Source organism: Acanthaster planci, linkage group LG04 (genome assembly GCF_054643075.1).
Source record: "Acanthaster planci isolate LZ-2023a linkage group LG04, COTS_SCS, whole genome shotgun sequence".
Lineage (NCBI taxonomy): Eukaryota > Metazoa > Echinodermata > Asteroidea > Valvatida > Acanthasteridae > Acanthaster > Acanthaster planci.
The window spans coordinates 20,931,417-20,944,294 of NC_141780.1; the positions used below are offsets into that span (position 1 = coordinate 20,931,417).

General features: G+C 42.6%; 1 protein-coding gene across 5 annotated transcripts in view; it reads left to right on the forward strand.

Annotated features, from left to right (window-relative positions):
- LOC110982821 (uncharacterized) overlaps positions 1-12,878 on the forward strand; it is a 51,425-nt gene that overhangs the window by 17,766 nt on the left and 20,781 nt on the right. For 4 of the 5 annotated variants that reach the window (XM_087135843.1, XM_087135846.1, XM_087135847.1 and 1 more), the window contains exons 19-31: positions 4,355-6,183; positions 6,576-6,672; positions 7,173-7,368; positions 8,062-8,194; positions 8,350-8,430; positions 9,043-9,141; positions 9,261-9,345; positions 9,971-10,084; positions 10,797-10,823; positions 11,228-11,323; positions 11,774-11,878; positions 12,496-12,630; positions 12,743-12,822. In XM_087135843.1, coding sequence (XP_086991969.1) covers positions 4,355-6,183; positions 6,576-6,672; positions 7,173-7,368; positions 8,062-8,194; positions 8,350-8,430; positions 9,043-9,141; positions 9,261-9,345; positions 9,971-10,084; positions 10,797-10,823; positions 11,228-11,323; positions 11,774-11,878; positions 12,496-12,630; positions 12,743-12,822 — 3,077 coding nt within the window. The remainder of the gene's footprint in view (positions 1-4,354; positions 6,184-6,575; positions 6,673-7,172; positions 7,369-8,061; positions 8,195-8,349; positions 8,431-9,042; positions 9,142-9,260; positions 9,346-9,970; positions 10,085-10,796; positions 10,824-11,227; positions 11,324-11,773; positions 11,879-12,495; positions 12,631-12,742; positions 12,823-12,878) is intronic. The other variant, XM_087135844.1, reaches the window with a different exon arrangement.

Consider the following 12,878-nt stretch of genomic DNA (forward strand, 5'->3'; position numbering starts at 1 on the left):
GGACACAAAAGAAATGCCAAAAACAACCCCCCAACTATGTCCTCCTGAAAATAAGCTACGGGAATGGCCACTGATGGCAGCACAGTTGTTTGGAATCTCTTTCTGCCGTTCACTTGGAACTTGGGACTCAGTTCAGAGCGCAGAGGAAAACGGGCCACAAAGAGAAAAAGATCGGCCTGCCTCTTCGGAAAGCTCCCAGTCTGCCAGACATGGCATGTGTGCGCGTCCTCTAAGCGCAGCACAGCGACATCGAATTAATGCACAGCAGCAAATACGTGTACACGCGATGCCAATATAGTAACAATTAGGCCACATATAATGTACTGTGTATCTGGTTCTAACTTCTTAAGCCCTTCGCTCCGGGAGACGGCAAGAGCCGCGGCTTTGTGTGAGGATTAGTGCATACCACACATACAGTCTATTCACCATGCAGCTGCTGGTTCAGTGGGGCCTGCTGCTGGACAAAGCCCTCCATTCAGGGCAAACCACAGCCCAGCAGTCGCTGTCAAAAGAATTCCCGGCGTGATGGGGTTAAGAGGAGTAATAAATATTAACAATAAGGACGAGCAACAAGGCAAAACCCACTAGTCTCCTTCCAAGGCTTAAGTCAAATCAGCACGTTTGATACCAGATTTGGAAAAGTTGATTCTCGGTCTGCCACAATAACAAAAACATGTGACCCACAAAAATGTATGGGACTTTGTTTCCATGGCAATGACCTACTATGGCTGTGGCTCTGGTTACTTGCTGCAAACAGAGACAATTTGCTAGTGAAGCTGGCCATTATGTGACCGTTATCCTGCTCATTTCTGCTGCATTGTCACCTCTCCCGGCTGGACCCTGCCTCTACAATATACGCTGAGGCTAATCAGGCATGAATAGGCCATTTATGAAGTCAACGGACCGTGAAGTTATTGGAATAAGAGCATTCTATTTGCATGGCTAATTTATTTGTTTCTCTTGTCTACGTGATGATGGGATGGATGAGGGGCTATGGCTTAGATAAGGAAGAGGATTCATCGTAATGAGAATCTAACTTTTTTCCGACCGGATATTTTGCAGGTGATTTATGGCTTAGAAAAAACCTTGGTTTCATTTTGCCTACTTGTAATTTTTGTCAGTTTTTTTCATTTTGTGCATTTACAAATGTAGATTTGGGTATTCAGAGTGACTGCATGAGAATAATGGATTGGTATGCCGCTGTGTCTTTAAAATGGAAATTTTCCAAAATTCTCAAAAATTGAAGTCTGGTGTCTTCTGAGTTAACAATTTTTATTGTCATAGTTAGGACAATTGTACAATGCACCTCTGAAGACATATACACCTCACTGCGTATTATTCTGACAAATTAGCTCGATTTAAATGGGTTTGGGTAGAAAAGTCTTGAAATTATATATGCATTACATCTAGATGAGGTCAGTGACTGACATTTAGATTCTGTGGTCAAGAACTTCTTTGGAATGTTGTATTATGACATTAATTATGGATGAAGACCGTGGTACAGCAGCCTCCGTTCTCTAGTCAGCCAACCACCAATTGAGATATTGATCCGGTTGGCTGGCCAGCGTAGCAGCCCTTTTGTTGTACACTGTCTTCCAGCCTGTCATTATACCAGGGAGACCTGGATGCGTTGTGCTAGCAAGCCGTCAAGGACAGACTTGGTAGCTATGAGAATGGACGGAATATTCATCTCCTGTGCCATTTAGGTCTTTTGTTCTCTGTTACTACGGCTTGTATGTGTGTGTGTGTGAGCATTTGGACGTTGTTTTCTCTACCATCACTCCATGATGCCTATTTTGGTATCTTAAGAAATTGTAATCTGACAGATGGAAAGCAACAGTATTGTGATTGTAAGTGTTGTTGCATGATTGGATGTAGCAGTATTGTAAGTGTTGTTGCATGATTGGATGTAGCAGTATTGTAAGTGTTGTTGCATGATTGGATGTAGCAGTATTGTAAGTGTTGTTGCATGATTGGATGTAGCAGTATTGTAAGTGTTGTTGCATGATTGGACGTAGCAGTATTGTAAGTGTTGTTGCATGATTGGACGTAGCAGTATTGTAAGTGTTGTTGCATGATTGGATGTAGCAGTTTTGTAAGTGTTGTTGCATGATTGGATGTAGCAGTATTGTAAGTGTTGTTGCATGATTGGACGTGGCAGTTTTGTAAGTGTTGTTGCATGATTGGATGTAGCAGTATTGTAAGTGTTGTTGCATGATTGGATGTAGCAGTATTGTAAGTGTTGTTGCATGATTGGATGTAGCAGTATTGTAAGTGTTGTTGCATGATTGGATGTAGCAGTATTGTAAGTGTTGTTGCATGATTGGACGTAGCAGTATTGTAAGTGTTGTTGCATGATTGGACGTAGCAGTATTGTAAGTGTTGTTGCATGATTGGACGTAGCAGTATTGTAAGTGTTGTTGCATGATTGGACGTAGCAGTATTGTAAGTGTTGTTGCATGATTGGACGTAGCAGTATTGTAAGTGTTGTTGCATGATTGGACGTAGCAGTATTGTAAGTGTTGTTGCATGATTGGACGTGGCAGTTTTGTAAGTGTTGTTGCATGATTGGACGTGGCAGTATTGTAAGTGTTGTTGCATGATTGGACGTAGCAGTATTGTAAGTGTTGTTGCATGATTGGGCGTGGCAGTTTTGTAAGTGTTGTTGCATGATTGGACGTGGCAGTTTTGTAAGTGTTGTTGCATGATTGGACGTGGCAGTTTTGTAAGTGTTGTTGCATGATTGGATGTAGCAGTATTGTAAGTGTTGTTGCATGATTGGACGTGGCAGTTTTGTAAGTGTTGTTGCATGATTGGACGTGGCAGTTTTGTAAGTGTTGTTGCATGATTGGACGTAGCAGTATTGTAAGTGTTGTTGCATGATTGGATGTAGCAGTATTGTAAGTGTTGTTGCATGATTGGACGTGGCAGTTTTGTAAGTGTTGTTGCATGATTGGACGTGGCAGTTTTGTAAGTGTTGTTGCATGATTGGATGTAGCTGCCAGAGAGAAAGTAGTAATGCAGTGTATGCAAAAGGACACAGTAACATCCAGGGCCTATTTCTCTAGTATCAGAGTACAGTGTTGTTATGCAGTAGCATTATGACGCATTTCATTTAACAAATTAGACATTTTAATTTTGCTTAGCTCGCATAGGAACATTTGAATGAGGATGATCTTTCTCACAGATCATCCGAAACAAACCTTTTGAGTGAACAGCAGAGTAACCGGACAAGTGACACTTGTTGCACCTTGCTAAAATGCTTGCTGACTATAGCATAGGAGAAATTGTTCCACAAAATTTCCTGTCAAAATTATGCAGCGGTATGTGTACATATAATGAACCACATGTGCATGATACATACATGTAAGTGTTATTTGAAAAGGATGCCTAGGCTCCAAGGGATGTTAAATAATAATTTCATCACTGTACTAGTTTTTTGGAATTTTCTGTTTTGTCATAAATACATGTATGGAATTTCAGCGTGAGAGCTGCTTCTTTGTAATATTTACGTTAGATACGGAAGCACTTTGTGACAAAATAATGCAGTGTGAGAACACTTCTTAGTTTAGGGAAATCTAACAAATGCTACAACTTATAAAAACCTGTGATATTTTCAAGCATTCAGTAATGAAAGATTCCGTGAGGCCCTCGAAAAGAACCTTAAGAGACCTTATTTCCCAATCATTGAGAACTTTGTCCTCTTTTAAAGTGAATTACAATAGAACAGGGTACTTTGTTGCCACAAGTATGCTGCATGACAAACTAAGTTTTATTCTACATATATACTTAAGTACAATCTTAAATGTTGAGCAGAAAAGAAGCTTTACTCACAGCTTGTTGAAGTTAGCAGGTTGGCAGTTGGGCCACTTGTGTCAATCTGAGTGTTGAGTGTGCAAAAATGTGCCTCAAGCTTTACACAGATTCAGCTTAAATATCAGGATTGGTTGCTTTATCAGGCAAAATGCAATAGACACCAAACGTGTGAAACTGCCTTATGTGCAAAGTGAGCGTGACTGTCTTCGCACTTTCCTTGAAAAAGCTTCTGTTAGCCTGATCATTGTTCGTGTAATTGAAGCCATTATGAGCAGGTGTTTCCTCCCTGGTGTTAGCCCTGCGGCTAAGAGATGGCCAAATTGAAACGGAAACTCAGACCTTTTGTGTGACTCTGAATTTGGAAGTGAAGGATTTAGAAGTGTCAGTTATGAAAAAAATGTTCAACCCTTCATCAGTATTTTTACTTTGGGGGTTTGGGGTTCATTCACATTGGCCATAACAGTTAGATTATTATAATTCTGGGCAGCATTCATTTAGTGTAAATTTGTGTCTTTGTGTTTTTTGTGTATTTGTAAAGGCAAGCATCCATGAGGAGTTGAAGCAGGCACAGAAGACAGAGGTCAGTCGGCAGCAAAGGTGGGAAGAGGAGGAAGCAGAGCGAGAGAAGAAACGAAAATTGGAAGCAGAGGCTGAGCTGCGCAGAGAGCAAGAAGAGATTGAGCGAGAACGACAACAGAGGGAAGAAGAGGAGAGAGAAGAAAGGGAACGGGAAGAACAGGAACGGCGGGAAAGAGAACGCAGGGAGGCGGAAAGGAGACAAGAGGAAGAGGAAAGGGCAAGACGAAAAGAAGCAGAGCAGAGACAGAATGATGAGGAGAGGAGGGCTGCAGAAGAGAAGAGAAAAAAGCTGGAGGCAGAACACTTGCAGAGAGTAGAGCGGGAGATGAAGGAGAAACAGATGGAGGCGGAGAGACAACGGGAGGAAAGGTGGAAAAAGGAAGAGCAAGAACGGAAGGCCGAAGAGGACAAGCGACGAAAGATGGAGGAGGAGCGCTTAAGGAAGATGGAGGAGGACATGCGGGAGAGACAGAAGGCGGACGAGAGACTGCAGGAGGAGAGGAGGAGGCGGGATGACGAGGAGCAGACACTGAGGGAAGAACAGCTGAGGAGAGAGATGGAGAAGATGAAATCGGTTGAGGAGAGGAATGAGGCGGAGAGACAGCATCTGGAGCAGGAGAGGAGACGGCTAGAAGAAGAAAGGCAACAGGAGAAGTTGAAGAGAGAGGAGGATAAGAAACGGCGAGAGATGGAGACAAAGATGGAGCTAGAGAGGATTGAAGCTGAGCGGGCAAAATTGGACTCAGAGAGGCGCCTAATGGAGAGGAAACTCAATGAGGAACGAAAAAGAGCTGAAGATACACAGAAGTTGGACAGGCAGATGCAAGAGGAATCAACTAAGAAGCTTGAGGATGAAAAAAGACAGCGGGAAGAAGAAAAGAGGAGAAACGAGGACGAAAGATTAAAGTTAGAGAGGGAGAAGGACGAGTTGCAAACCTTGCGTCTCCAAAACGAAGAAGCAAGACAGAGGCTGGAGGATGATAGGAAGCGAGAGGAAGACAGGAGAAAATTTGATGAGGACCGGATCAAGAAGGAAGAAGAACGTCTGGAGATGGAGAGAAAGAGAATTGAAGATGAAGCCAAGAAGCGGCAGAGGGAATTACTCCAGGGGATTTCTTCCAAGAGCAATGGAGAGAAGAAACAATTCGAAGAGGAAATTCGCCGCCTTGAGGAGGAGCGTCAACGTGCGATCCAGCGTAAAGTAGAAGAATTCGAAGATGAGAGGCTGCGCCAGACCGCAGAGAAGACAGCCCTGCAGAAGGAACTTGAGCTCCAGTCACAACGGTTCAAGGAGGAGAGGCAGAAATTTGAAGCCAGGCAGAAGGAAGCCGAGCGCCAGAGGCAGCTGGAGGAGTCCCGTCGGGAGGAGGAGTTGAAGAAGATGACCGAGGAGCGGACAAGAGAGATGGAGCAGCTGACGACGGAGAAGCAGCGCCTCCAGAAGGAGAACATGGACATCGAGAGGAAGTGGCAAGAGATAAGGAGGATGAAAGAGGAGATGGAGAAGAAGGAATCCGAGAGGTACCTGCAGAGATATCAGAAGTCCATCGAGAGGAGATTGCAGGACGAGGAGGCTGGCGATGCGGTGACAGCAGACGGTGACCATGATCACAGCTCAGACATTGACGCTGATCTGCAGGAGATGGAGGCGGCTGTCTTGCAGAAGCAGCAGCAGGTTGCATCGGGCACACAGCCGGCACTTCCAAGGGGCCACAGACAGAACGCCAACATGAGTAATGGCCTGGATTCACAGGGCAACACAGCAGAGTTCAATCAAGGATTGAGTGGGTAGGAGCAGGCATTTTCATTTCCCCCCTCCCCCCGAAATATTCACTGTCTCAAGTTTTAGTAATCCCAGGTGTTAAAACCAAGTATTCTTTTGCCTTATAGTCAAATTCTACTTGTGTCCACTTTCGTAAAGTACAAGTTTGTAAGAGTCTCAGAAGTGTAAACTGATCTTGTTTGTTTTCCAATAATCATCTAATAATTACACAATCGTGGAAGCGAAGCAAGTGTTAAGCTTTTTTTTACATTTGCACTTGGAATTTTTTTATCGCGCATAATTATTTGTAGCTGTCAAGCAGATTTCCTCTCCAAAGTAAGTTTCCAAAAGTAAGTGAAATGAACACTCCATAGGCATAGGTGTAGATTTCCTAAATGTTGCTGTCTTTTCCTGGCAGGCAAAATCCTCAGAATCCACTTCACTCGACAGCGAGAACCCTGCGAATGACGCGTAGCACCCTAATCAATGGCAACCCCCCTGGTCTACACTCACAGGTAAAAAATCAGATGCTGCTAATTCCATTAAACAGACTATGGAACCAGAGGGAGAATTTTCTGACCTTGATCTCTCATACTGTGACTGAACTAGTGTTCCACCCACCTACATGTAGCAGTCCATTTTAACAGCCACACCTTTCTGATTTGTCAGTATCTGTTTTAAAAAAAATCATGAAACGTACACAGTCTCTTCGACTAACTCACAGTTCAAAATCACCAACTCTGAAGCAACTCTTTCACTTAAATCACCAATATTAAAACCCTCTTTTGTGGATGATACTTACTATAGTATAGTTCACTTTATGTAAAATTGAATTCTGAGAAAAACTTTCAGGTGATACTGCTACATTACATGTTGCATTTGTACCTCATTTATTGGCAGTTCCGAAGTCTTCCTGCTCCATGCTTTTGTCATTTGTTCATTGTTCGATGTTTTAAGACTATTCTTCATAAAACTAATATACTGGTATGTTTAATATGTGTGAATACTTGGCTAGCAGCCAGCATGGCAGGCTGTTCTCAGCGAGCCAGACGGACTAGACTCCTCCTCAACTGACGAAGATGACGATGACGACTTGGTCAACGGAGGCGAGCTGCGGGCATCCTTTGCCTCCCCTTACCTGACCTCCACTCCGCAGGGCCTGAACACCAACCAGAATGCAGGGGGGACGTCACCACCAGACGGTCCCGTCGGTAAGCGTTTTCTGGCCTTGTCATCAAAGTTTGCGATTTGACGCTTGTGTTAGGTGCTTATGTGTATAGGTAACTTTTTTGTCACCAGAATGACTCCGCGGCTGGCAGACTAATGATGATCTCATCATATGGTCAGCTTCATAGAGCTGATAAGTGCAGTAATTTGATTATTAAAAAAAAGGCTTCCTCTGCAAAAAACGATTATGGTCCAGAATTTTATACATTCCACATGTCTTGAGCCATACAGGATGTAGAGGGTATATTTTATTAAACAGCAAGGACACAGCTTCTAGCTTCTGAACATTATGCCCAGCTTAACACTGCCCACATTTACGGAAAACTACTCAGGCGCCATTTTGTTTTATGCCGCATGGGCTTCATTAATTGTTGCTTTGATTGATCAAAACATCTCTCAAAGTCTTTGACTCGAGGAAGGCTTGAAAAATCCATGGAAAATTCGTGGCTCGAAAGTCAGGTGAAAAAAGAGGCAGTGAAGGAACTTAATAAAAAAAAAATCATGAAGCAAAGATGCGGTAGATATACATGATGCAACAAATTGTTGAAATAGAGGATTGAGGGACATGTTTTTTTCAGTTTCCTGAAATCTCATCCCTGTTGCTGATGGCTGCTCAGAGTGCATCCTCGTGATCCTACTGAGAGTTACTGAGCATTGCGTGGTGTTCTTTCCTTTAGACCCCACGGCCGTCCTACGATTACAGGGTCAGCTGAGGGACCAGAGGCGCATTGCCGACCGAGAAAAGGGCCTGCGTATCAACGCTGAGAATCACTGTAAGGCACTAGAGGGAGACATTGATGAGATGCACAGGTGAGTCTGAGCCATCAATGTCACTAAATTTTAATTGTTAATGTATCTACCCAAAACTCGGAATATTCTCGTTCATTCATTTGTACTTGGTTACTTCCAGCTTAATGGCTTTCTCGGAATATTTTCCTTTCCTTTTTGTCACCATATTTTTCCAGGAGGGTGGATGAAGCGAATCACAGCAAAGCAGCACTTGAACAACATTTGTTGGACCTTGAGGCCCGTGTCCGAACTCTGGAGTAAGTATGCACCTTTACAAGCAATTCCTCCTGCCGTTAACTGATGCTTACTGCAGTATTCACTGCGGATGTTCTGAGAACCATATGATCTGAATATCCATAGTACCTGTGCTGGACCTGCAGAGCGTGTTTGTCAATTTTCAATGGAGATGTTAAGCCACTATTTTCAATGTGAATGTCATCCTAAGGGCCAACTTATGCTTCAAATGAAAGCAAAATGAATTTCATCCAATCAGCAAAGGCAGTTTTCTTGTGATGTTCATTGTCACCTAAAACAGTACGTTTCCACTAAAATTCTTGTGAAGTACGAAATCCCTGATGAAAATTCTTGTGAAGTGAGGGGCAGGCTTGTGAAATGTGTAATCAGCAGCCTAGAAATCTAGAATTGTTGGACCTAAGCTGCACACCTTTACCTTCAGTATTGTTTTACGCACAGGAAGAAATTTTTGATGACGTAATTGGGCATAAAAAGCCAGTTATTTTCCTTAACTGCTTAATTCTGTCAAGAAAAACAGAGTGGGACTGTTTATACCCACTCTGACCAAGTTTTCTAAAGTCTCTCCTCACCATAGAGACGAATATCCTTTTCCATTTCTTTTTTTATGATTACAGACATGAGTTGAGCCAAGAGCTGGAGAAGAGACACAATGCTGAGGTAATACTGGACAAGACCAAGGAGCAGCTCCTCCGAAAAGAAGAGATGTACGCTCTGTAAGTGGCTCCAGGATTCCTTGTTTACTCAGTGAACTCATTGAAGTGTTGAGTTGGTGCATACCTATCCAGAATAGAGTGAGTAGACTTTATTATTTAATTTGATTCTTTCGTTTCAGTGAAATTGAAGCCAAGCAGAGAGCGGAGCTTGGAGCACGGAATCTCAATCTGGAGTTGAGGACAGCCCAGAATCTCGTTAGACAGGTATGTAGTTTGTGAAGGATGCCCAGAAAATGCCCATCTGCCCGTCAACTCAAAACTCAAAATTTGAAAGACTACTTTTTTTTGATTGTTCAATTTTATATTATAAGGCAGTTCAATCTTTACCTAGTTATTTGAAATTGTTAAGTTTTAAAGCGTGCCTGTAAATAAAAATGTATTTTCATGTTACCGAATTCATGCTCATTTGTTGAGAAGGATGAGAGGAAACTTGTCATGATTAAAAACTCTTGAAGGGGATTTTAGCGGGGGAAAGGTGTCTTACCTCAGCGAGCTGTCCGGTTTTAAGAACTCGGCAAACATCATGTTCCATCACTGCAGAGGGAGTGAAGACCAGAAATGAGTAATTTTTGGAAGACAAAATGAGAGTTTGGCGAGAGTGTTGCTTCTCAGCAGCCCCGCGACCCATATGATTGACATGGTGCATCCCGGAAATTCGTGCATCACATGAACTTTGTTTGATTAGCAGAAACTGACAAACTCATTTTGTTTCCCCTTGCGAATTGGCCTGTATAAATGCAAGCAAATCTTCCAAAACTTTTGATTGGCTTCAGCTCACGTCTGGTTGTTTGTAGCCTTGTAACCAGATGATTTGATTTGCTAAATTCAGTTTGAGGAGGAACGTGACGAGTTACGGTCTCAACTCCTCCATGAGAAGCATGCCAGGGCTCTGCAGGAAGAGTTAGTTCAGGACCAACTTCATGCCCAAGATGCCTTACATCAGGTACACCGCATGCCAGATAGACTAATAATTATTTGGGATTATACAATCTTTTTAAACGATGTCATTCAGTTGCTTAGTTTATATGTACTTAAACTGTCAGGGAAATATAAACAGGTTTTCCCAACTTTCCAGACGGGTTTTCCTTTATTCAGAGTTTGCAATCAAGCCCTCACAAGTTAATAACAAGCCACTTTATTCAGCCCCAAAGTTGGTTGTTTGCTATAAAAATAAACGTTGGCAAAGAATTGGTTTCCCACACGTTCATGGAAGCAGTTAGCATAGCAGTGCTTTATAAACTATGAAGCAACGGAAAAACTGAATAATAAGTTTGATGTCTTTCTAACCCTAAAATGCCAACAGTAATAGGCAGCCCACTGTCATTTTTTTGTCCCTTAGTAATCAAGGCAATGTGACTAATTGATAAATCGTGACTGACTTCATTACAGCTGTGGTAGGGACTCAAACCTTCTTGCAAATTCTTAAAATGTTATTATTCTATTTTGTTATATTTATATGCTTATGAATGCGATAAACTGTTGAGCGCTAGACAGTTTTGGATTGTACAGAATAACAGGAAGGGTGCTTAGAGGCCTTGTAGTGGTTTTTTGACGGGTTAGTGACAGTCCAGCCGAAGACTAATGGGTTAAGTTAAAATATCACTACAGCCCTTTATCCATGTGACAAAGTCAGTTTTAATTTTTTGTTTGTACAGGAATCATCAAGAATCTTTGCGGAAAAGGTATGTAAAGCAATATAGTGTACGAAATGTTTGGTGAACAGGTTTTCTCTTTGTCTCACTGGTTTCCTTGGTAACCAGAAGTGACCAGGAAACGAAGTCCTTCATGTGGCCAGCATTTTTATCTGTTTCATCTTTGAGTAACACACACAACTCCAAAGGTTTTAAAATTGGATTTTTAAACGCAGTTCGGATATAGAGCTTTAAAAAAGTTACTGTACATCGCTCATACAAGAATTGCAGTGGGCAGGACAGAGTTAGACACTAAGAAAATTGAAGTTACTGAAGGGTTAACGCGCTCAGTCTCTGTGTAACATTACTGGTTCAAGACTGTAGTTACAGTCAATCACATAATTGTAATTTGCCATGAGTTTGATTGGTTGTCACCCCTCGCATTGTCTCCTTAGGCGGAGGCAGTCAGCCGTCTGGAGGCAGCTGATGAGAGCCGCAAGGTGGTGCTAAGCCAGAGTGACCGACTCAAGACGGAACTCAATGCCCTCAAGGTAGGTCAAAGGTCAAGGGGTCCAGATTTTGGACTGAATGTGCGCCCCCATCAAAATCCTCTGTTTCCTTTGCCATTGGAGACTTGTTATATTTACACTCTGTGGTTGAGCCAAGGTAAATTTTGTGAGAATGCTATTTTACATTAACAAAAGTTAAATTCACTTCTCTTTGTAACCTAAGGGGCATTGTTGAGACCAAGATTGATCCGATATGTGTATTTTGTGACCTCATTTATTGAAGAACAATTAGAGATGCTGGTGATTTCTGGATTTCCAATTGAAGTTTAAGTTAATGGTGTATTTTTGGACAGTTTAAAAGTATTTCAGACATAATTTTGTGGAAATAAAAAATAAGACAACAGTTTAAAACTGTGACACACTACATAATTTTCACCAAATATCCACATCTGATATTATCAGAATGTTATAAAATTTGACTCCTTGCTAAAGGTTGAATTGGAGCGACAAAGGATGCGACACAGAGATGATCAGGGTATGCTGACCTCAGAGAATGAGGAACTCGCCAACAAGATAGAGGAACTCAAGAATGAAATTGTAAGTGTGGATTTGGAAAGGCTTACGGGAGGCTTGGCAGTTGATTTGTGTTTTTAATTTCACCACTAAATGCTGGTATCAAAGAGAAGACTTTTTGTGGCGCAGCCTTTGCTTCTTGTATCTACTCTTTACAAGAACAAGACATTATTGTTCTTATAGACCGATCCGGTGACAAGACCCAGGAGCCATTACTGCGGTGTCCCCATGCGCGTGAACAAAGAGATGCACATTGAATGCCTCCTCATCAGCCTATGGGAGTGCACTGCTAACCAAAATCACCTGCTTGTCAAGCCTAGGAATGCGCGCCTGAGTGACGGGGACTCCGCAGCAATGGCATCATCGAATCGGTCAATAGGGACAGTGTCCCAGTGGCTGGAAATGACCTCTTGTACTGGTTCATTCGTGTTTGGGATGGGATCCACTGGGCACTTGTGACTCATTTTTGATTAAAATAATAGTCTTTGGGGGTATGCTGGATCTGTGCATCAACCCTGTTGAGTAACTTTCGTCCATCCAGTCCCTTTCTTGACGGTAAGGGGTACTTCTAGTCAAGGCAGAGAGCAGGTTACGTGGACAAGGTGAAATTGTTAATAAGTTGGCTGCTTGCTCCTTCACAGAGAGTCAGCGAGGAGGCCTTGGCACATGCAACCATGGCCTTCAACTCCCAGCTGATGGCCGTCAAAACCGAGAATGCTATGCTGCACGGCTCTGTGGAGAAAGAGCTGAACAAGGCCGATAAGCTGCAGGCAAAGGTAGGGTTGGTTGTCGTCTGTCGAGACATTTAGAAAAAAAAAAGGTCGATTTAGTTCTCTCAGGAGTTTCGTTTCTTTAGTTTATATGAATCGTCTCCAATTGTTTGTCCAGCTTGAATCTGTTGACAGAAGGCTCCAGTCCACATCACAAGAACTGGAGAAGTCACAGCAAGCCAGGAGCGACCTAGAACGGTGAGTGTTGCTGCCCTTCTCACCACCGCCTGCTGAGAGTATGCACATTGGTAGTA